Consider the following 26,132-nt stretch of genomic DNA (forward strand, 5'->3'; position numbering starts at 1 on the left):
ATATAGATAGATCATTTAAAACATTATGATCCAAGGATTTTAGGAATATTTCACTTGTAAACAAATTCAAGTAATAATTGTGTGGTAACCGATATGATTATATTGAAGTGAAAACTGTGTCATTTGTACAATAATGTTCAACTCGCATATACAACACAAAAAAACATTCCTATAATGTACCGTAAACCTGGAAGAAATGATAAGTTCTAATTTCAAATAAGAGTTATGCTGAAGAGGAACCATGAATTATCTTGTTGGAAATAAAATGAAAAAGAAGCAAGAAATTTTATCATATATCCTTCAAAGTTTTCTTTACGAGAACTGAGTTTATTACAAAGTTAAATTCATAATAAGAAACATTTCTGGAAGGCTTCTTTCTCAAGTATTCTCATCTAATCTAATAAAGAATTTTCAATGCCAAAAATGACATTTTCCACTTTTAAGATGAATCAAAAATTTCTAGTATGTAAGACGAATATGAACAGAGACGAATTTTCTGAGGTACTGAAATTTTATGAGCTGGAGAAGAGTGGTCATTTCGCAATACCATACTGAGGAAAAAAGACGTCAGATAATTTTTGGAAATTAATCGGTCCACATAGTTCTGCAAACGAGCTTACTTATTTCCATTTTTGAATCACTAATTATCATTTATCATCATCATTCAGCTCCTGGTAGAGCAAATTTTGTTGACGCACGTTCTTGGTAATTCCTGTAACCTCTTTTTTATGTTAAGCTTACTTTCTCTACATCTTCGTACAGATCTGCCTCTTCCTCTTTAGCCTCCAGTAATCTAATTGATTGCTAATCTGTTTGTGTTTGTCCATTTTCTGTAGTGTATGACCTACCCATCTCCATTTTTGGTTTGTAATCGTAACGTAGATTTTTATTTCTCTCGCCATATTTCTCTATATTCCGCTATATTGCTTACCCCATTTTGCAGATAACTCGAAGGCACCTGTTGATGGACTAGAAAAATATCTTGAAGCTAGATCATTTTTTATACTATGACTTGACAGCGTTTTGCGCCAGAGCTATTCTCCTTTGGATATCATTTCAGTACCTTCCTGTGTACTTATTTTACTGCCTAAATAGCTCACTTAATCGACTTGCTCCAGTACTCTTTCTCCTAAGTATATGGCGCTTTCTGTATCGGATTTGCTGTGTATTGAGTGTTTGTGTAACCTGTTTCTGTTCTATTCCAAATTGAAATAGGCTCCATTTGATTTCTGACCTTTTATCTTCTGTTTTTTTTCTCATTATCCAATCGATTGCAACGTTAAACAGTGTTATCGACCAAACACATCCCTTCCTCACTTCTCACATATCTGATAGTTCGTATGCTTTTAAGATTTTCCTCATTATTTCTCGGTGTATTGGGTCAAATGCTTTATCGAAGTCTATAGAATTTAATCAGATATTTTTAATTGTTTCTATGCATTGGTGAAGAGACCTCGCATTGTGCTCTGTTAAATAATTAGACAATGATGAAATGTGATAGCTACAGATATTTAGGCGAAAATTTTAATGGAGAATAGAGGGATAACGCCAAAAGAGAGGTATATGCCTGTATTAGTTCTGGGAAATACAATCATTTCCTTCTGCTCTTTCTTTTTAGGAGGAGGATTTATTGAAAGAGTTATTGCTTGCATTGTAATTGCTTTTTTTTTCAGGATATTTATTAACCCTGTTGATTTCCGTTGATTTCTAAGTCAACTAGATCGACTTTTGCTTGTTGAAAAAATATTTCACGTTTTTACATAGGGAGCATTCGCAGTTTCTTCTGCTTATTGAGCCAGTTCGTCCGTGAATAGTCGCTTGTCTTCTCTGAGACACTATTTCTGTAGTATTATTCTTGTGATTCATGGCATTCTCACTTTTATTCATATCTTATTTCTTCGTATTTTCATTTTATTTTCTTTAGTCTATTTGCTTGTCTGATTTTTATGGCATTCTTTCGTATCATTTATGCAACATTTAGTGCTGTTTTTGTTGGTTTCCTTTTCTTGGATGTATGCGTGTTGATGCTGTGATTTTTTGATTCAGTTCACTTCATATACGCTAATTGTGACCACTAACTAGTTGCTGAACCTCTTTTTTCCAAATTTTCCTCCTTTCCTGAAACTATAGTCTCAAAAAAAACTATTTCTTTCAACGTTAAACCGAATGAGAAATATTTGGGCTGACGCTATTCGCTTCACTTCACTCTTTCTCAACAGTTTCGATACCCACCGTTATACAGTTTTGGTTATCTTAGATGCGTGGTAACAATTCTGTACATGGAAAAACGTCTGATAACCTATGTGTTTCCTGAATTACTTGGTTAGCTTCGCCAATGACCACCAGGTTCATCATGTATATCTGTTAGACCTTTAACAAATGTATCATTATTCTCTTCTTTTTCTACACTGATCCTGTAATAAATAACAGTAGCACTGCATACTTCGGCTTTTTGTCACTACGTAATTGACTTCTGGAAATAAACGGAACTTTTATCATTCAAACATTTCCACAGTGTTATCAGTTGCACCTGTGGTTATCATTATCAATATAGAAACAAATAGATTGAAGATAATCTAATTCACATGGACCATGTTTACACAAATATCATCTGATTTTCCTAATTAAAAGTACTTCTAGATAAACAACTCATTGATTTTAAGTAATATATAAAGGGTTCCACCAAAGCGGATTTGAATTTGTATCTATTATTAGAAAAATCTTCTCCATACTCAACATGAAATTCGTTTTGGCTTTAGCATTATTTGCCTGTATTGGTAAGTATTTCAAAAATATCATAGTAAATGTCATTAATATTATATGTATTCAAATATATATATATATATATATATATATATATATATATATATATATATATATATAGATATATATATATATATATATATAATTCTTAAGTGAGTATTGTATTTGAGACACTAACTTGAAGAATTTTTAAATTACACGTTTGCTAGACTTTCAGAAAATACATAAAAAATACGGAATTAAAAAAATGTATTCACTGGGCGTCTACTAACTGACTAACAGAAAAATATAGTATTTTCCACAATTTAAGAAATTTTATATATATTTCTTAAATTTGATTAAACCCAAAAGACATAAATTTATCGCTATTTATTGGGTGGGAATTATGTAGTAACGCACTACTACATTATAATACCTGGAACTTTCCTTATAGTTTCGTATATATGAATTTGAATTTGAACTGTTTTATGGTTTGAAATTAACTAACACAGACATAGATATAGGGTATAAAATAAAGGTAGAGTAGAGGGTATTGCATATCATATGTTAACATGATTCTATACTTTTCGTTATGACAAGAGATGGTCTTCAATTTGTTGTTATTGTTAACTTGAATCTTCCAAATTTGTTTTATAGATTGATTTTCGATGGGAAAATATTTTAGTTTAAGTTCAAAAGAAATGAAACATGAAAATTGTTATTGCTAATTGTTGGAAATCATAAATAACATTTCAACAAATCTCGGTAATATTAAATTAGGTTTAGCGATTAATGACAAACCTATGAAACAGTAATATTTGTTGGAATTCCATTTTTCACTATATTAATAAAAAATATTTTCCATTCCAGGGTTATCTGTGCAAGCTGCACACAAGAGGTAAGTCATCTACAAAAAATTAAAAAGAGTACACGCTGCTGTTCAAGGTAACAGAATATTACTGAAAGCCATCTGACATTCTTCTTTAACCATAAACTTTATTGAACATGGAAGCAATATGTGGGATTCATAGTATATTTTTTAAGATGAGCTCCGTAAAGGTATAACAAACAGTTATCGAGCCAAGAAGCATAGTTTGGGAATTTTTATAAAATATACTGACAGAAAAAAAATACCCTGCATTATAACTTTTCATAATCTTAGCTTTTTCCGTGGGATGCGTCAGATACGAGTTTCGGAAAACTCTAATCGTACAAAAAAAAGGAGAACCTTCAATACATCTGAGGTAATTTTTCTTTTGAGATACCCCATACCAGGTTCATATGTGTGGAAAATCGGGAGAGTCACGACAAAAAATCCAAAAATGAGTCAAATGATTCTGGCTACATATTAAAGTCTATTATTTTGGTGGAAACGTGAAATGGACATATTCGAATTTGATACAAAATTTTTACAATATCGAAAAATTGATAGTTTTGGCGGCTATTTGGTTCTTATGAGAAAATAAGAATATTGAGGCTCAAAAATGCCAAAACTTCAGCAAAATTGTTACATGATCACTTTTGTGCACGTTTGTACGTATCTATCTTACTTTATAAGATCTAGTTTATCATTCAAAATCTAAATCTTGTGGTTATGGAAAATGCTAGTCCATTATGAATTTTTTTCATTGTTTTGACTGCAAAGTTGAGTTGAGTACCTTCTTTTCACAATTTAAACTGGTGCAGAATATCTATAGTTTCTCTCAATAAGAGGTGCTGCCTTTTAAGCAACAGGAAGTTAAACCGTCATTTGATGCCAAAAGTCAACAGGAAACGAATTAATCTCCATTATGCCAGAGTAAGATTTGCAACATCTATTTAAATAGATCAGTCGAACAACTTATTTGGCAATTAATCAAATTCTCATACTTACTTTTGTTGGAGTACTTAAAAAATTGATTCAATCCCATTTAGATTTTCCAAATATTTTTTTATTAGCTATGAGGTCAAACATATTAATAAGCAAACATTATTTGTTTGGTTACTCATTGGAATAAAAATCCATATTTCCGTAACTGAAATTTTGCATATATAACGAAAATGGAACTTCTCTATTATTAATGTTTATTTATTGAGAGCTAGAGTCAATCAACTTCAGTGAAAGAATGAAAAGAAAAAGTGATTATATAAGTGACATTGTTATTTTGTTACTGGGAATGTCTTTTGTGTGAAAGAGACGTGGCTCCAAATACTCGTATACTTTTATCAATTTCTTACTTCTCAGACCTTTTGTTCATATATTTTTCTCTATAAATCGTCCTGATTTTAATTGTCTTCTATTTACAACTGGTATTACAACAGGTAGAAATGTAGAGACATTCTTAGTTGTTATCTGAATATCTTGAAAGAAACAAAAATTAGGTCGAAGAGGAAAAAAATTTATTTTTTCAAAAACCAAACTATTGAAAAAATTAAAAAAAAAGCTTCTTGCATATCGGTGACACTTACAAAATCAATAATAGATGCTTTATCCTAGTGATATTTCGAAATATTCGTGACCGATTTTTAAAGAAATTATTATAACATGTTCAGTGGCCTGACATGTTTCTTGTCTTTGAATACGTTTTTCGATTATTTATCAAGGTGCAGCACGCAGTTTCCGGAGTATTAACATTGAAAATGCTCTTCCATTCAACATGTTCAGCCTGGGTGCGGTCCAAAGGCAATAGAACCACATCCCAGAACGGTCATATGGACTTCACGACGTATTTTATTTAAAAACTTCTCAACTTCCCAAGGGACTGTATTTAAAAGTGTTTTATAGTTTAGTTGGACTGTCCTGAGTCTACTCTACGCTTGGTGATTTTTTTTGTAAAACAAAAAACCTTACTTTTCATTTTTTTAACATAAATTTAAATAATATTTTATTTGTGCTACCTTCACGTAACCATGATCTCATATATCAAACTCAGTTACTTCAATTTTATCTTCTACTATATTTATCTTACAGTGTTGGAGACAAGTCTGGCGCACTTTGTGAAGCCTGTACAAATATTGCTCAATTCATCAAAAATGCAGTTGATAACGATTTACCCGAAGTAAGTTATTTTATTATTAATTTTCTCGTGTTATGAATTTATACTCTGCCATCATTAATAGATTATATTATATACATACATTCATTGGATAAGAGCTTTTTCACTTGATAACGAAACTTTGTTGTTCAATCTGAACAATTCTAAATGAGATTCTTCGATATGGTTACGAAAATGTATATACGGTTGATGTTACCATTAACTCTAGAATCGACTTGAGTGCTGCCAAGAGCGATTTTTGTTAAATTAGGAATAGAAAACTACCGTCTTCAGCGATTAAGCTCCAGTATCCCAAAACTGCTTGGTGGTGGAGAGTGAGAGTTAGAAGAAGACAAGGCTAATATCATAATTCTAAATTTTTCATCATATGCCTTGGATATCCTATTGTTGGAGTTGTGGTATATCCGAAAAATTACTTCAAAATTCAACTCAATTTCCAGGCATGATAACGATTAGACATATGTTGACAGAGGAGCGTTGAATAATCTCCACATCTCCTATCTTGTCTACAAGATTTTCAAACTAATTTCCAATTGAACACATTTGGAGTATAATTAGTAAAAGGCTAGGGAGATAACAAATTCTCGAATTTTCTTAGTTTTTCATCATAAAATAGAGGCTGCAAGATGCCGCAAAAGAATATTGATCACGCATTGAGGAGTATGTGTAAGCTTTCAGTCTTCAATGAAGTTGGTGAGCAGAAATTTCGATTATACTCATTCGGTTGGAATGAGATTTAAATCATTCATGTACTATTACATCAAATAAAAAAATTCTCACTATGTGTTTAAATGTTTATGTTACTGGTTGAAGATACAGAAACTGAAAAGTGTCTGTAGTGCTATAGTTTGAATCATAATTTTGACACTATCGGAAATGAAAAATTAGCGCGTCACCTATCAGAAGGCAACCGCAAACTACCGACAATTCTACGTGGTACAAAATATGCGAAAAAAGAAGAATGTTTTCAATATTTTTTGATTGTTTAGTTTGACTTTGAAGCGTCCATAAACTCACAACACTCATAAAAAATATAGTTATGATCACCTGAAAAGCATTCGGAGAGATATTATTTTATCAGAAATTTTTAACAAAATCATCCCTATCTCACTGTACGAGGTACTATATGTAATCGTTTGAAAGCTTCTGCATTATTAAAACTATGTTGGTCCACACCAGAGTTTTGAGAACATGATTAAGAGAATAAATATTAAGAGAATCAAGCGGCTCCCTGCCCAGAGAGACAGACAAGCGATCATATATATGTACTCAGAATATTGATGTCTTAGGGCGGCTTTTGATGCTATAGACAGAGACACCAAAGTTATTGAGAGTGTACTGAAACACCAGATACAGAAGTTGAAACTCTCCTTTGAAATAAGAACAAATTACTTTAATGACGACGAAAGTTTCGGAACCTCCGATCTCCGTCACAAATCGATGTAAGTTTTGACGAGATGTAGGCATATAAGCAGCAAAGCCATTATACGAGGATAGTATAAATTAAACCAAAATTAATACAATTTAAAAAACCAAAAAACGCGCTTTTATACCATATGAAACTAAAAAGTGAGAAATATGGTTTGAAATCAGCAAACTGAGATTAAAAAAAACCATCTTTAGAGAAAAGAAAACTGAATAGCACTCCTTTAAAGCACATCAAACTAGAACGTTGGAAATAATTTTTGAAATAAGCTTAAAAGAGTGATGGGCAAGGGGCACTTATTTCCATATTCCTTCTACTTCCAATGCACGGCGTTTTTTCACAATAATACTAGTATTTCTCACTTATTATTAAAAGAAACTATTTTGTTTGATGTGCTTTAAGTGCGTGTTTTTTAGTTTTTTGGAACTATAAGTTTGTTCAGGGATGAGATGAGCAAAAGAATTGAACAGAAAGTGACAAAACTAGAAGAAATTATGAATATACAAAAAATCCGAAATAATGGATTGTATGCAGATCACGTAATATTGGATGGATAGAAAAATCTACAAGGTTCGCAATTAGATACGAACACATAAGAGAAATGACATCAATAATGAATTAAATGAAAAAGAAACAGTTCAAGTTATGGAAATATGATGAAAGTCAGCCAACAAATGGCTAATAGATTAACGGAAGTAAATGGACCAAGAAAACAGCGGAGAGAAAGGCATAGAAGGGAATAAATCAACTAAATCGAAGGAATAGAACGAAATTAATGGAAACGTCGAGGAAATTGAAGTACTATTCAGAGATAGAATATTATTGGATAAATCGATGGAAGAGTATATGAGGTTTCAATCCTACGTAGGAAAAGGTATACTGATGTAGATATACAGGATTTTAACATTTTATTCGTCTTAATGTTATGTAAATACTACTATTAATCTATGAACTCAAGGTATATTTCCATTATTCAATGTGGCTGAAAGTTAAGTATAATTTACTAACAAATGATATACAATATAATTACGATATAAACAAATAGTCTAGTCGAGTATATCACATATTATGTACAATAATACACGATAAATACTGAAAAAAAAATGTACAACTGTCCTTTTCAAACAAGCTCCTAATAAATGTATACATCAACTCAATTTCCAACTATCCTGGAAGGCTTACATTTTCTAAAATATTGTTTATGATTTGAGTAACTCCACTTAATTCATTTTCATTATTAATATGTATTATACTTCAAGAACTCCATATATCTTTTCATATTTCAGGAAGAAGTAGAGAAAGCCGTTCAAGAAATTTGCAACTTATTATCAGGTGACCTCGCAGACTTATGCAACAACAAAATTCTTCCTCTCGTCAAAAAAATCTATGAAGGAATCAACCAATCAACTCCAGAGGTTATATGCGGAGACCTTGGCTTCTGTTAAGTGAAATGTGAATAAAAAATATTCAATAGTGTTTCTTTTTTCATTCATACATTCATCGATTGTCTTAAGCATTATTATCCTTATATTTTCCTAAAATTGAGAAAAAATATCCAGTGAAACGTTTTCTTTATGAAATGTTTACGAATGAATAGCTCAGATGTCGGGTGTGAAACGTGTTTCAACGTTTTTTGTGGAGAATGTTATACAAAGGTCCTCAACACGCTTCAATTTTAGATGTGATAATAATCATAAAAATGTAAGACGAGATAAAGACACAGTATATGTAACTCGATGAAATCATGAGAATAATTTGAATATGGAGGTAGATGTTACTACTACTACAGAGAAAAGTTTGATCATTTATTGAATCCAAAAGACATCATTTGTTGGAACAGATAAAAAATGACAGGGAGGAAGGGTTTATTTTGTACGATAGCTCTATTATCACCCGTAGACAGGTGACGAATAATAGACCTGACATCATGGTGGTCAATAGAAAAGTTAATTCAGTCCTTCTTGTCGATGTAGCTTTACGGAACACTCATAACGTTCTCAAAAAACACCAAGAGAAACTGGTCAAATACGCGGATCTCGCAATTGAGATTAAACAGATGTAGCCCAGCAATAATATGCAAATAGTTCCAGATAATATGTCGTACTTAAGACAAATATTTGCCACAAAATGCCACAAACCTTTCCTGATGCTTCTGATTTGGCTATTAGTTATTTCAATTAATCTGAATATGTTGAAATCCCTCCTTTTGGTTTGAATTTTTCTTCCCTCCTTTCTTAGAGTTTTTTGCTTTCGTTGGACTTAAGCCTTGCATCGTTGTGGGAGCTGGATTCCTGGATGGAGAAGTATAATAGAATCAAAACAATTGGAGGTCCAAAAAGATCATATTTGAAAGCTTGGGAGATTTCATTAGGGCTACAAAACTATATCAAATTAATTGTGTAAAAAACTCGTGCCACCGAAATTTCAAAAATATTCTATTTGCTTTCCTGCATATTCAAACGAACCAATGAAGCACTGAGAGCTTCAAAAAAATTCTACCAAAATTTATTCTAATAAAGGAGAAACGTAGCCGTTTTTGTAGACCTGGAAAACTAGCAGAATGTATATCAAACCTTTTTTCGCCAGCTGTTAAGCAATACAATGACTGATGATCGAGTTATGCAATATTTTCTATAAATCTCTTCTTCTATAAAACTCAATATAATCTCCTTTTAGCTCAATACACTTTTCCCAGCAGTGTTTCATTAGTTCGATACATTTTTCATAATAAGAATAGTCGAGCTCCTCAAAATAGCCATCAATTGCCGATATCACTCCTTCATCGCCGAAAAATCTTCGACCACCATAAGGTAGCAATTTAAACTTTAAATCATTGATTTTAGCCATTTTAATAAAGGATATGTGAGCTGTTGCTTTGTCTTGATGGTACAACACTTTCTTGTTAGCCAAATAGGTCCGCTTTTGCTTAATTTCTTCGTGGAAAGGTTTCAGTGAGCTCGCATAATACCCGCCGTTGATAGTTTTTCCTAATTCGAGATAGCCAATTGAAATTACCGCACGTGCATCACAAAAAACCGAAGTTATGACCTTCTAAGCAGTCTTTACCTTTGCCGATTCGCCATTTTCAATCCATTTTTTTATTGTTCTTTGGTTTCGAGTGTGGAAAGATGATTATGAAACGGTACAAAACTTCACTGCCAATCACTCAATGGAAACATCTTCACGTTGCTGTTTTTGTTCCAATGTGAACAAATGCGGCATCCATCCTGTGCAACTTATGTCCAAATTTCCAATTGATATACGATGTAACACCCTCTCTGAAATGTTTACTATGTCTGCTAGGAGTAGAAGATCTTCCAGTATCGCTTCATTAATTTTCATCAACATTTCTGGAGTCGTCACCTCACTTGGTCAGCCTCCACGATGACGGTCTTCGCAGGTCGTACGTTTAAACTTTGTTACCCAATATTTCACCTACTAATACCATAACCAAGGACTAGTCTCGCTCAAAATAGAATCCAGTTCAGCTTTTATATTAGTTGAGCTAATGCCTTTCTAATAAAAGTTATGTACCACGACGACCAGTTTTTTCCATGTATACAAATTCACTAGAAATGTTGACTTTTGATGACTGCCAAACAAATTCTAAATAGCGTGGCATATTCAAACTTGAAATATGAGCTCTATAAATTGTGCACTTTCTAATACAGAGGTAATTATTTTGTTAAAGTTCTGGAACAGGTGAGTATGACGGTTGTGTATTAAGAATATAAGATAATGAACTGGGAATTTGTTCTAGGTATCAATTTCAACGATTTTCGAATTGATATGGCCAGTAAAATCAGCTTTTATCTCATAACACAACCTCCGCAATGATCTGATCTTTGGTACTTAGTTTTTGTTATCTAACGTGATTATTTGATTTCCAATTCATTTTATCCTTACTTATATTATGATTGTTAATGTGAGTTTGTTTGTTATTCACGCGAAAACTACTCAGTGATCATCATAAAACTTTGTACACATCTTGGAGATATTTGAAATAACATAGGATACTTTTTATGAAAAAAATTATTTTTTACAATATATAAAGCAATTTTTCATTCCAGTAATGAAGTTTCAGCCCTGAGTACTCTTATACAATTGACTATAGTTTCAGTTGCTTGGAACTCTTCTCTATTGTCATTTTTTTCTATCGTCATATATGCAGTATAGACCTATTTGACTTTTTGTGGTTAAGTGTCATTTCTCTAGTTACATGCTATTCATTATTTTAGATCTTACTCTTTGGTTTCAATTCATACTCTGTTATTTGCACGAAAATAAAGAATCCTCGGTTCACGCAGAGAAGAGGAAACAACAGCAAGAAAAGCGACAAAGTTTTTTGAGAGCAGCTGAAACTGGTACTCAGGTACGAGGTCGTCCAAAAAGACAAGTTACCCTGCAGGCAGCAGTCATAGTACAGAAATGCAGACCAGGCGCTGTCGAAATTTCATACGTGTGGATTGGTCGGTGTTTAATAGTATCAGGTTTCAATTCAAAATCATAATCATCCTTTGATTTTTATTTGATCAATGAATAAAAAATGTCACTATTGCGATGCTGGAAAGATGAAATAGTTGGAATGTGCTGTTTCATTATTTAGTGAATCAGAAGAGCTTTTAAAAACTTGATTGTTGAGTTTCACAGATGAATCGAAGCAATATTTAATCAAAATAAGAAAGTATAACTCTTGTATCCAATCTTGTTGATTAATTCCTATTATAATGATCTCAACTACTTCAAAGTTAGTTGTATATAATTTTGAAGATAATTTGAAACAAGCGGTGTGGTTAAGTTTCCTAATATAAGCTAGGTTCAAGCTATCAAGAAATTTACATAAAACAATATGGTTCAGATAAAAACTTGGAAATTGTGGCATTTTTCATATAACTCAACTGATATTATTTCAATATATCACCGTTCTCTAAGTGAAGACATCAATATATTTTTAGGGAAAAGTGTTTTCATGTCGACCACCTGAGCCCTTTTTCTGAATTAAACAAGAAAGAAATTGAACATTCAAGTTTTTGTTAGTCTTATACTTATTTTAGTATTTGATGAATAAAAAAGAAAAAAAGGGATTGACACATATTAAACAATATACATCTCCCATGATCGCTATTAGTATAGGAAATATTGACTTTTACATGATCACTACTTTATGAGTTAAATAACGTTTCCACATATTTTAGAAACACACCAATGCTTATTCCACTTGTTGCAAGCTCGACTGGGATGGCTCTCAGTATCTTGAGCAAATTACTTTTTCGGGCTTCAATAAACTCATGACGTAATTTTTAGAACCAAATCTGGCAAGTACAGCGGCGATGATTGTACTTTCATATTTGTCAATAAATCATAGTCACGCTGGAAAGCGACTGCGAGTTATTGAGAGAAATCCATGAACTATTAGCCCACAAATCTATTTGCTTCACGTAGATGCCTCAAATAGACAATTATTACTTCTTGCTATAGTTTTAAAATCTGGGATGAATTTCTGGTGATCATGATGATCAAAGAAAACGATTAGCGTCACCTTTTACATAGTCGAGTTTTGATTTTGGCTCCTTTTTGCGATCTTCAGTAGACGATATTATTGCCAAAGGTTCAGGTTCTTTTCATAAAACTAGCAAGATAGATTTTTCCATTATTATTCATTACTTTTTAATCATTCTACGATTATAAACTACAATTATAAAAGTATGATATCCCTTTTGATTGATGTATCAATTTTCAAAATTATTGATTGATTTTTATCATCCATTTCAAATTAATATCAAGTGATGTGATTGTATTAATGTATTAATGTTATCAGCACTTCAAATATTCAATTGATTGATCTACTCACACATATACAAATACTTAAGACCCTGATTTTATTATTATAGGTTGTTAAACGCGGTCATGTATTAATCAAAAATTGTCACGATTAATCAGATACATATAATAATCGGGTATTTTGTAACATCCATTGCTGTATTTCAGGATATTTTGAAATAGATTTTGAAAAGAGGAGAACAAATTAGTTTATATGGATATGCTTCCATCACTTATTTTATTCCCGAATAATTTTGTACAAATTCAATGGGATTCATCGTTGAAAGAACCGTAAATTATGAAATTGGTTCAATTATTGCTATACAGAGTTGTGATAAAATAACACAAAATACGTTAACTGTACAACGTTCATTTTTAAGAAAAAATGAATACTGTATGTTGTACACGTACTTTTTTCTTGTTTCTTCCTTCCTTTCGCCGAAAAAGAAAGGGTAGAATTTCTAATGGTAGTAAGTTATGGTGATATACTTTGGAGTAATGAAAAAACTTGTACTTTATTCATCGAAGCACACTTAAAAAGACCTCCGATTGTTAGAAATACAATTAAGCTTGGTTTATCTTGCCAAAATGAAAACTAAATTGAAATCAACATTAAACTAAACTAATTTGGTGGTAATTTTTCTATTTATACAGTAAATTGAGGATAATTGTAAATTACAGGTTAATAGAAATTCCCTGTATGGTCATTTTTTTCATACAAATATGGAAAGCTTCTGATACTGTCTGTCAGTGTACCATCGTCTAGAAGACATTGCTGACTTTCGGTCATTGCTTTTTTCTTTTGTTTTTATATCAATTTTAAAAAAGAAAACTCCACAACGGAAATCGGCGCAATAACGTGAATAATATTCCCATAATCAAAAAACAAGGATTTTTTAAATAAAACAATATCATAAATACAGACTAACCTAACGTATTCTGTGCTCATAACCTCACAAAATGGAGAAAGTTTGACGAACTCTTACTTTAATTTTAATTCAAATTCACTGTTTATTTCTTGTATGAGCTACAAGTACCATTTCAGTGTCTTTCAGCTAGTAATTCTATTTGTTAGTTTATTGGTAATTTTTAGTTATAACTTAATAAAACGAGAAGCGTGAGGTATGCTCCATAAGCTGGAAACCAATAATAAGCAATAACGAGAAAGAAAAACTGGTCTTATACAAAGTTCAAATTTTGTGAAATCTTCATGAGGCATTGTGATGGAAATCGAAGTTTTTTGACAGTGTAGCAATGTACAAGGCTCGGGAAAATCTCATACAATTTAGACAAAAATATATGGGTAGGAATCGTCATAGTTAGATTTATTGTACCTTATTTCTTCCGTAAAAATTGATTATTTTCAAAGTTATCACTAAAATTGAGTTAATTCAGATTTTTGAAAATTTTGTCATGTGACCTACTTAGCTTCTCATTTGAAAAAATATTGATGGCGTCCAATTTGCTTGCCTGAACGTGCTTCTAACTACTTTGTTTTTTTTTTTCAAAAATTAACATTGTACGTTATATGAATTACATTACTTCTTCACAATCCTATATATCAATTATACAACGTCCATTTCTAAGAAAAATTAATGTTGTACGTTATAATTCCTTTAACCAAAAAAAAAAAAAGAATAGATATTCTAAAGATGATAATTTATGGTGATAAAATAATGAAGAAGCATGTACTTTATTCATTGAAACACAAAAATACCTCCGATTGCTAGTAACACAGTTAGCAGTATTGTTGCCAAACTTAATAAAACGAGAAGCGTGAGAGATACTCCATAATCTAGAAACCAGTCATAAGAAACGAGGCAAATTTATACATTCGATTATATTGTCGATAGGAAACAACCCTCACGCAACTACAACACAAATTTCATTGCAACAAAATATTACGTAGTCATCTACAATGGTACTTCTAAAGAAAGAAAAACTACATTTATGCAAAGTCCAATGGGGGTCTGGAATTTTGTGAAATCTTAATGATTTTTTTTGATCGTGTAGTAATTTCAAACGATGGAATGATGTATATGAATAGTGCAGTAAATGGACATAATTATCGGTACAGGTCTCGGGAGAATCTTCCACAATTTAGAAAGAAATACATGAGTAGGAATCGTCAGAGAAAGATTTATTGGACCTTACTTCTTTCGAGAAAATTGATGATAATTTTAATAATTTTGTCGTATTATTTTCGAATGTGACCTACTTTCCAGTCGAAAAAATATTGATGGCGTCATAACTTAACAAATTTTACGTACAATTTTCTAAACTGAACGTGCTTTTATTTTGTTTTTTCAAAATTTAACATCGTATATTATGAGTTTTGTGCATTAGTTTATTACAACCCTATATATCAATTGACAAAATTAACAGTTCCACGAATGAAAATTATACAGGGTGTTCCAAAATTATGTTTACAGCTTCAGAAATTCATAACTTCGAACATAAACAAGATATTCATATTCTGTCTTTTGCATATATTACGGCAACTAATGAAGTTTTTTTCCATAGACTGAACAGTTATAAGTGAAAATGTGGATACCACAACAAAAAGCTCAATGTATGTTATAGAGACGGAATCAGATACACAGGTTCAACGGAACTTCAGGACAAAATTCCAAAGAGACCCCCCATCCAGACCCTCCATCCGTTCATTATACTCAAGCTTCATGAGCATCGGATCAGTATTGCATAAAAGTGGAGCCGGAGGACCCAGTACAAGTCCAGAAAATGTGGAGCGAATACGCAAAACGTTTCAGTACAATCAGGCTTCAAGGCAACTCCAAATGCCTTCAACCACAATCCACAGGGTTCTTCATAAACAGTTGCGTCTGTATGCCTATAAAGTACAGTTGCTGCAGGCACTGTTACCAACAGATCGACTAAAACGTGTGGAATTTGCCGTAGACATATTACAACGATTGAGCGTGATAAAGATTTCTTGAAAAAGGTGTGTGATGAGACCACGTTCTATGTGTCTGGTACAATAAGCCACCACAACGTACGAATTTGGGGTCCTGAAGCACCATATGCAGTAGTCGACCTTCAACGAGACAGCCCAAAGGTTAATGTGTTCTTTCTTCTTCATAGAAACCACAGTTACTGGCTGCGTGTACCTGGATATGTTTCAAAACTTTGCTCTTTCTCAGTTGGAAGAATTACAGCCGAATTACTTCCAACAGGATGGTGCACCACTACACTGTTTGACAGCAGTTCGCGAACACCTCAACGAGACTTTTTCATGGCCACCAAGGTCTCCGGACATAACTACCCTCGACTTCTTCTTGTGAAGTTATTTGAAGGATACTGTTTACCATACACTGGTTAATGATATTGATGACTTGAAACACGGCATTACACAAGCTTTTAGTACAATCACAGGCGACATGTTACAGCGCACCTTGCTTCAAATTGATTACAGACTGGAAGTGCACCAATGGTGCATATGCTGAAGTGTATTAAAAAAAACTTTATTAGTTACAGTAAGACATGCAAAAGACAGAATATAAATATCTTGTTTATTTTCGAATTTATAAATTTTTGAAGTTGTAAAGATAATTTTGGAGCACCCTGTATTTTAACCAATTATGATGATTCTGTAACCAATCTGGTACCCACCAAATCAGCTTTATAAGGCATAATAATAGGCCACTTAGCATTTGAATTCGAATAATATATCAAAGGTATTTTTTAAACTATTTTCGACTGACCAGTTTTTTAAAACCTACTGACCAATCCCCTAAAGATTGAATCAGCCTTGGAGAAGCTTCAAACATGTGTATGGAGTGCTGAATATTTCTATGTATCTCTGAGGTCGGGACATTGAGGATCTTCTTACATTACGTTTATATCATTGATACGATCAATTCTATCTTATAGTTTACAGTTCTCCATCTTATTGCTTGGAAAAAATATGTTTACGGTATTTCAAAACAATGTAGCTACTTCTAATTTATAGCAAAAATAATGAATATATGAATTAATTGAATCATTGTCTCTGACAACATTAGTGAAGTATTGTTATATATAAATTATTACATGATGTATGTGTGTAATTGAATAGTTTGATGGTTTGCTAAAGTTAGCTTAGATTAGATCATATTGGGTTAGATTAGGTTAGATTAGACTAGGTTACGTTGGAATAGGTTAATTGAAGTAAGGTTAACTTGAACTGGATTAGGTTACGTTAATTTAGGTAAGGTTAGGTTAGATGCATGCGATTTCCAAGCACTTAGATGATAGTTCATTCAGTTCCTTGGATATGGGCATTGTGTATCGATCTCATCTCTACACTCTCACTCCAAAAATCTCTTTTTTGAAAAACAATCTTGAGTTCAAAGCCCGATTGCAGAGCCAGTCCAGAGTACAGATATTTGTTTTTTCATATCTCCACTAGGTGAGGATTTCTTTAACATTACGCCCATCACACTTCAGATACAAAGTAGTACTTTGAATTTTTTTCTCATATTAAAAAAAAAATAATAACAATAAAAATGAAATGAAATTATTGCAATCAGAAGTAGATTATTTGGCTATCTAACTAGCAAAGCATTTTTCTCCGGCTCTTTTTCACTTTCCAGTTTTTTTCTACTCAGGCTAATTTCTCTAGCTATTGGAATATCTCTTCTGTTCAAACGGAAATTGTTAGAATCAATGCAGCTGTATTATTGAAAATTGAATTTAATTTTGATTACAGATTGTTTCTACGCTTAGACAATTTTATATTATGTTCATTGTTGTGTAATTAATGAGAATATTCTCTCCGCGTTGTCATTATGAGCCGTAATGAAAAGAAATATTCTTCTCTACAATTTCCAGCAATTCCGGATATAAATCGTATTTGGTATTTCATAAATTTCACTGTTAATTGAATTAAAAGCTTGTTAGGTTTGATTATGGATATAAGCCTTCAAATTAACCCACTCGTCAATGAATTTTTTCGTCCTGGATATTTATATTATTGACTTTTTAATGGACGGTGTCTTCAATAAGACACCATTTTGTGTTATTTCTAACTCTCGTTGAAAGCATCAAGTTAAATTGTTGAAATTATTCGAACTATTCCATTTATTATTCAATGTACTTTCCAGTTTTTTTGTTGAAATCATGCGGGTATTTCTTCAGCTTTCCTTCAGCCTTCAGGCTAACCAAATGAAAATCCACAAAGCGGTGGAATATCTATTTCAAGACAGTTTATGGAAATGCAAGTAACGGATTCCACCAGAAGTGCTAATGGATATGTAGAACTCCCGTAGCTTACCTACTGAATCGCAATCTCTATTATCTCCGTCCAACCAGAAACTAGAGTGATATTACTTCTAGTTGTGAAATCTCCTTGCACAAATCTGATTATTCCGTTCTGTTGTTGACTATTACATTATCAAGTTAGACCATTGTCTCTTTTTGTCTTTGAATTGTTTTGGTGTAGTAGCAATCAGTTGCCACCATTCTATCTTATCTATCTAGCATTACCTGGATGATATTATTAGTGGCTCTTCTTTACTCCTCTTTCAATTACCTTCCGTATTTACACACGAATTACCTGGGTCCAGTATCATCTGGCGCGTGTTCATATTACGTACACTCAGTTCTTTGCTCATTCTTCATTTTGTGAAGATATCATCAAAAGAAGTCAGTTCAGGAGCTGGATAATGTAAAAGTTCACATCCCTGATTTTCCTTTTTGTTCACCTTCTAAAGTACTATATTAGTCGCGTCCTTTGACACGATTTTTCTACTTTTTACCGTTGTTGCCACGTCTGTATTCATCTAACATAATCGATGGTTGTCACATCCTATATCTGAGCAGCTTCTTTATACACTCTTGCGCTTGAAACCCAACATGTCTGCGAGAATCTTACAAACTATCACTAGGACAGCATGATCAGAGACAGTACATGGAGAAAAATTGACGTCGCTGTCAGCAGCCTTCGTTCTTACGATTTTGGTCCGTAAATGTGTGGCATCAAGCTCTCTGTTGCCATTCAAATCAGTATTCTCGAGAGAAACGTCAGGTCAATTATTTCCTCAACGACTTTGATTATGTAATCTGTCATTCATCTCTTCACGTACCTTTTTCTCTGATTCAATTTTAGCTGTGCTAATTGTGCAGACCTTTCGTCAATCATCACTACCACATCATTAACCTGAGCAAAAAGATGCACGTCAAGAGGACACTCAAGTCTTAACAAACTCTCATATAGACCATGTCATGAATCCGGTCTCAGATTTCATAGGCTCTAGAAATCTCTATGGAAAGCCACCTTCTTCTCAAAATCATAATGGAAAACAAAGAAAGTTTGCTCTGGTACTTGTCAATCCAGTTTATATGGGAGGATTGGACGAATTGCTAGCTGAATGGTTTGAAAATGCAGTATCCGTGAAGCTGCTATATATCGCTTGTGAAGTTGTCTCCACAGTGTAGATGTCAAATCAAAGAGCTGATCTATGAACTAACTGAAACTAATGCCATACAGATGCACGTTGTAGATGCATGTGCATAATGCACAGTATCACGTTTGTTACCTTACAGCCTATTACTCCACGTCCTTTTCGAATGAACACGTAAAGACAAAAATAAGGAAAGCTACCTGCACAATTTGACTATACAGAAGAGCCTTCCATTAGAGATAGGATCTTTCCCCAAAGAGCCCTACTAGATATATACTTCAATGATTACACCCCTTCTCACAGGGCCGTCAAGTGATAGTCCTGTACGGAGAAAGTCAGAACTATAGTACAGCTGGACAGAGTAATGCGGCGTGTATGTCTCGGTATAAACTTGCGGGGCTCCGACTAGCCTACTGTATCTTCTACCTTCAGACCCAGCAATACAATTTGAGTCATGAGGACAGCGTACAAGCTGACCATCCTCGAAGAATTTCAGGTTAAAAATATCATGTGAAAATCTAAATGCAAGCTGCGGGTAAATGTCCAATCATTTTGATGGATGAAGACGAAATAGCTCCTGCGGTCGTTAATAATTAGAGTTCTGAAACACATATTACTGAGAAGAGCGACTTATTCTCATTTGAAAGTATGATTGATGCGATACTGAGTTTTTGCCATCGAATCACAGTAGTCTTGATGTGTTCACACAGCAAAGGTGCCATACGTCTTAACTGTTGAAACGGTGTGGTCTGGGCTTGGAGAGGAACACTGGGAAAAGCTTTCTGCCACTCATACCTAACAAGTGCTCTATTCAAACATCTGCTATTTCCACAGCATTGGTATCACGAACGATCCAGATCGCCGGTAGTACATAGAAGAGTAAGAAACTGCTAACTATGTCATTTGGGAATGGTCAGTACTTGGACAAACCTTGCCACAGTTTGTGGAGTCAAAAAGTTTGAGCTAAAGTAAACTTTACGTCTACCTAATCATAGAAATCATCAATCAGAGTTAAAATAAGAGTTAAAAGTTTTCATATTAACGTTTTTTTTACAAAATATTCAATTCATGGTTTATTTTTCATTCTTTCCACATCCATATTTCAATGTATGCAATACTAGAAAAATTGTAGACAGTTTGACACGGTTTGAAGGTATCGCCATCTTTTTAGGTCATCAATGAGACTTTCGCTTTTTCTCTTGTAGGTTTTCCTATTTCACATAACATGTTTCAATTTTGTGACAGATTTCTTCTTCATTTTTGATTCACTTATAACTAATTATTTCTGTCAATATTTTTTGTATTGAACTCCAACGTTCTGGTCTAAAAATTTTAGAAGCGTAGAAGTTCAGTCGAGAGTTTGGTTTGTGTTTGGAGGCTCTTGTATTATCGCTTAAATCTGATTTAGTTCTTTGTTTGAGCTTTTCTGAAACTCGAACTCTACCCCAGACTTATAAGAAGCTTTGACTTTACTGCCTTTGTCAGTAAAGAGACATCATAAAAAAATTAATCCCATTTCTATTTTAACCTTCTCGCATCGTTGACATCACCTTAAATTCACGAAGTTTATCAGTAAATCCGTCGAGTGGATATAATTCAAGATGTAATGCTCAACATGTAAGATTTATGAATTAGATAGTAGATTATTATTTTAGTCGATTGAAGGCAGCTTTATCCTAACAGTAAACGGGATGAAACACAAAGTATATGAGTCTTTGATTTGGAATAATCTCATTCTAATTAATAATTTTTGGCTAAGAAGGTTTGTCTCGTCGAACGTTACATCCAACCGAGATGTATCTACAATTTCCATTTAACATAGTTATTCATTTGAGCTATTAAACACATTTTTTTCCTAAAAAATCTTTGGCACGAGCGAATAAAAATATATTATTTGTTTAGAATCTCTCAGATGGAAGATGTGTACAGGGTGTCAAACATAAGGTGACCCGTATACTTTTCTTAAAAGCGGTAAGAGTTACCAAATAACTTTGATCACAAAAGTTCTTTTTATTCAAAGAAATTTCTAGACTATTGACTTTTTGCTTATGCCGAGCATCCCAATTCTTCAGTATCAACAACATCAATTTTAATTAGAACACCCTATATTTTATTTGTTGTGTTTGGAAATTCATTTTGCAAATGATGCCAGTTAGCCTCATTTTTATTTTGCGGAATTTTCCAAACATAATGATTTTTCAATAAAAATTCAAATTTCCTCATATATTTCGTAAACCGTGCAGAAATCAAATAGGTCGATCTTCTGAAAGGTGTCTTTGTCTTTACCTAAATCAAAAAACGCAGGGTGTTCCATTAAAATTGTAACTTGGTGTCGATACTGAAGAATTGGATCACCATGTATAATCCAAGAGTCAATTATCTGAAAATTCCTTCAAATACAAAGAATTTTGGTTATCAAAGTTTTTTGGTAAGTCAAGTTTTGAGAATATTATATGGGTCACCTTAAGTTTGACACCCTTCACATTCACACAATGCTTAAATGTGTCTCTACTGTAAGTAAAATAATTACTACATGCAAAAATAATGGATGAATGATGAGTTCATTGCATAAATTTGATGGTATATATTATTCTTCCTTCGCCATTGTCGACCTGAGGAAGATGTTAACTATATATAACGTAGAACGTGAAACTGAACTTCTATATATATATATAACTTGAAACAATAAGGATTCTCCGCTTCGTATCACAGGATCAAAGACATGCAAATTTGTATGCATAGAAATTAATTAATTACATTTTGGTGTCTTCCTAGAACTTGTCACAACCTGCATATACGTAATAAATATGTCTCTTGGATATTATTTCATCATAAGAGAAATAATTAGTTTAATTTTATTTGAATTATGTACAGCTTGACTAATTAGCTTCCGACTCGATTGTATAACAAAATCTAGCATAGGGGAATTCACTAATCATCATTGAGGTACAGCTTACGAGGTCTATTAATATCAAGTTCTTGTAAAATAGGACTATCGCCCAAAAAACAGTGATTGGTCAACAGTTAAATTTGCATTGTACATTAGATTTTGAGAAGCAATTTGAAAATATTTGTGCCAAATTGGTGATGTAAAAATTCTTGACTGAACAGAAGGATAATGCATGTACAATGATTTCATTGAATATGTATACTAGTAAGATTTGAGTAGAATGTTGAAACAAAATAAAATGTGGCATACCTTTCTATCTCGATCCCAAAAAAGTGAAATGAGCACATCAAAGATCAACATAATGCTGACTTAAGACCAAAACGATATTAAGTAGGACCAATTTGTTCCTTCAACGTGAACTGATGAACAAGTGATTAATAATAATACCTTTGAAAGGCTCAGGAAGACAAGACAATGCCTTATGTCACCGACGCATTTGTAAAGAAACATATAATTTGAGTCCTTGTTAATGTTAATCTATACTCTCCTTAAATTACATTATATTCCAAAAAGGCGTCGTTTAAGACCTCTATGACGTTAAGCGACTAGTCGAAAATTTCATGATCGTCAGACTGGGTGAAGAAAACCAACAGTTGGACTAGAACCCATTTTTGATGTAGCCACCGGTGAAGTCATCAAATCTCATGACGGAGATAGCTGGAAAGATATTCCTCCAAAACTACACACAAAAAACCATGAATTAACTAGAATCTTAGCCTAAATTCGTGTTTCCCATCGTACGGTCCAGGCCCTATAGAAGAACAGTTCGAAAAAGGACTCGACTTGAGCTTAAGCCTTCTGCTCTGGGTTATTCAAATATAAACCTACATAATCAATTGGAATGAAAAAGCAAATTCTCAAATAATTGCGGCTAATGAATATTATAAATTTGTTTGACGAGACCGAGTTTTTGGCGTCGTTAAGTTAACCTCACTGGTGCAGACTACAGGCTTCGCGTGGAGCTCCAGATGCTTCAAAGTCTCGCTAAACAACGCTGTTGTTCGCACCTGGATGAAAGGACTTCAATTTATTAGGAAACTAATCTAAGGCGACTAGTAAATAATCTGTGATCCGATAATGTCTTAAAGCTCACAGGACACTATCCGACTCGGAAGCAGTTGAGTAAAACAAGTAGCGCTGTAAGACAAAATCAGTCTTGGGTCTTAAGACCGATGCCAATTGACATAGTCATAGTCATGTGTATAGATAGTTTTCGTATTAATGTTTCACACAGTTGAAAGTTTGAAGAAAGATTCTGCTCTCAATTCAAATCTTTATTAAAACTATTTTGAGTATGAATTTCAGTTTATCATCATATGTTTTAAAAATTTACTTACTGTGTTTCGTTAACAATTTTTTAGTGATTTCTCCCAAAAACTTCATTCATACAAGTTTCTGGATCGAATAATTCAATTTTTAATATCAAAAATTATGTATATGATACACAGAATTTCAGAAGGAAACACTGGTTAAAATCGACCAGATTGTACTCTAAACTTCAGGGTTAGAGAATAGAAGAATATTGCTGGTGAGTAGATTTGGTGGAAAACGTCGGTGGTAAACCAAGTGCGATTCGTGAATTTCAGTCATGCTGATCACCAAAAGGTGGAAAGGTGTGTTGCCTTGTTTGAAAAACACTTTTCCCATCAAAGGAATTCGATTCTCCACAATTTCTTCATCTACCCTAGCAAACAATGAAGCGTAATATTTCTCTGTTGATATTTCAGCTTTTTGAGGATAATCGATGAACACCATCTCATTATTGTCTCAAAAAAACGGTCGCTATTTTTTTTGGCGGATGAAACTGTCCTGGCATTTTCGAAGCAGTATGTAATTTAACTGACATTAAAACTTGATTCACCTATTTTATACTAAATTTTACCACAAAGGAACCTTTTTTCAGCAAATAATAATTCCAGTGGAAAAATCTTCCTGACTTGGATCATTAAATTAAACAGTACTAAAATATAATATGACGAAGTACACAAACTAGCCAGATCTTCACTAATGAAATAAGAATCCATCCAAATGGACAATGTGAATTCTGGCCTCAACGAACATCAAACAGATCACACCAAGTGAGAATATCAAGCTCACGTCTTGGTCATAGCAATTCAACCTATAAACATCTCATTTCAATTTTCATACTATATACCTGATATCGCTAGTATCTTAAAGTTTGGAGCATTTGATATTGAAAAAAAAAATAGAGTGAAATGAATGGTTTAGGGTAAATTAAAACGACTACTTGGAGAACGAAAAATATTTTTTTTAGGCATCGAAAGCAACTTTATAACTGAACTAACTACCTCGAAACAATGGAGGTACTATAATCATGTCCAAAAACAACGACTTTTCCGAAATAACATAGTTTAATGATATAATAACTGAGAAAGTATTCGAATTTCCTATCGTGTACCACAAGACTTATGACCACTATATTGTTTGTATTTACAGAACACCTGACGCAGACGTGCATACTTTCTGTCACAAACTACTGACTTTACTGGAGTCTTTACCTCTAAAAAGCAAATTAATTTTATGTGGCGATCTCAATATTGATTATTCCAGTGTGTGTGCGGGTCGAGAATGTCTTCAGTCAATTTTTTATTCTTTTGGTATGGTCATGTATATAACGGCACCAACCATAATAACTAAAACCAGTTCTAGTACTATAGACTATGTCGTGTTATCATATGATTCAGAATCCACCGACTGTACTATGCTTTCTGGTGATGTGGTCTTCAAATTTTCTAGATTCATAGAAACACTAACCAACCTTGGTTCACTAAAGGTTCTAAAGAACATGCGATCTTTATCTCACCTCGAACAGTGTCTTCTTTAAAAATTACGTGAAACTATACAGCTTGGCTTCAATTATTTACCACATAATATATAAACGCTAACACCCACTGTAGGGATGTCAGATTGAGCTCGGTTCATTCCTTTGATAACCAAGAATGTATGAAAAATAATTTCAATAGTTCAGCGTTAAATCAATATCTACAATGTGACGTTGTTTCCAGCACTAAATATACAGAAATTCTTCTGCTAATCGTGAAATTCCTTCTCAAACTTTGTTGTCTTTTATACTATAAATTCCTAGTTCCATGACTCGCTTCCAAAATGGTACGGCTGTGATTAAAATAAAAGTGTCTAATTCGAAAATAATAGTTTCAAATGTAGTGAGAAAAACGACTCTCAGACTAGAATCGGGAATTTGTTTTAAGCGGAAAACTTTATGAAAGAGGCGTGCGAACAAGAAACCAGTTTCCGTCATGACACCCTGCTATAAATTAAACTCGAATTTTATGTAGCACGCGATGCTTTTTTGTAGATGTCTCGCATGATTGTTGATGCTTTTCCTATCGCTTTATTAAACCCTGTCATCAACTTTCGTTTTTCAATTTTCACTCGTTATACGATGTGATTAAATTTGAATCTAGCTAATAAAGAAAAAAACATTTATATATATCCTCATCTTTATTATCGTTTTCAAATAAGAGCCTTTCGACTTATACTAGTCATTGCTCTATATTAGAGCATATCCATATCAAACTCGCCCTAGCCATATAAACCAATTTTGAGAAAATAAGGAAAAACCGTTTACTTTCTTATTGTTAATAATTTGTCAACGGTTTCTTATATATATCTCAAAGAAACAACTCCTGTGCTTTGTCATTTTTTTTTTCAATTTAATTATGGATAGGGCAAGTTTGGAAATAATTTTGTGGATAAGGCGAGTTTTGAAATGAATT

General features: G+C 33.0%; 1 protein-coding gene across 1 annotated transcript; it reads left to right on the forward strand.

Annotated features, from left to right (window-relative positions):
* The first annotated feature begins 1,730 nt into the window (after positions 1 to 1,730).
* LOC130449708 (saposin-B-Val-like) lies at positions 1,731 to 8,679 on the forward strand. The gene is made up of 4 exons (XM_056787672.1): positions 1,731 to 2,777; positions 3,613 to 3,640; positions 5,693 to 5,780; positions 8,490 to 8,679. Exons 1-4 carry the CDS (start codon positions 2,738 to 2,740, stop codon positions 8,646 to 8,648), a joined length of 315 nt encoding a protein of 104 aa, XP_056643650.1. The 5' UTR covers positions 1,731 to 2,737; the 3' UTR covers positions 8,649 to 8,679.
* Positions 8,680 to 26,132: the final 17,453 nt, after the last annotated feature.

Source organism: Diorhabda sublineata, chromosome 10 (genome assembly GCF_026230105.1).
Source record: "Diorhabda sublineata isolate icDioSubl1.1 chromosome 10, icDioSubl1.1, whole genome shotgun sequence".
Taxonomy (NCBI): domain Eukaryota; kingdom Metazoa; phylum Arthropoda; class Insecta; order Coleoptera; family Chrysomelidae; genus Diorhabda; species Diorhabda sublineata.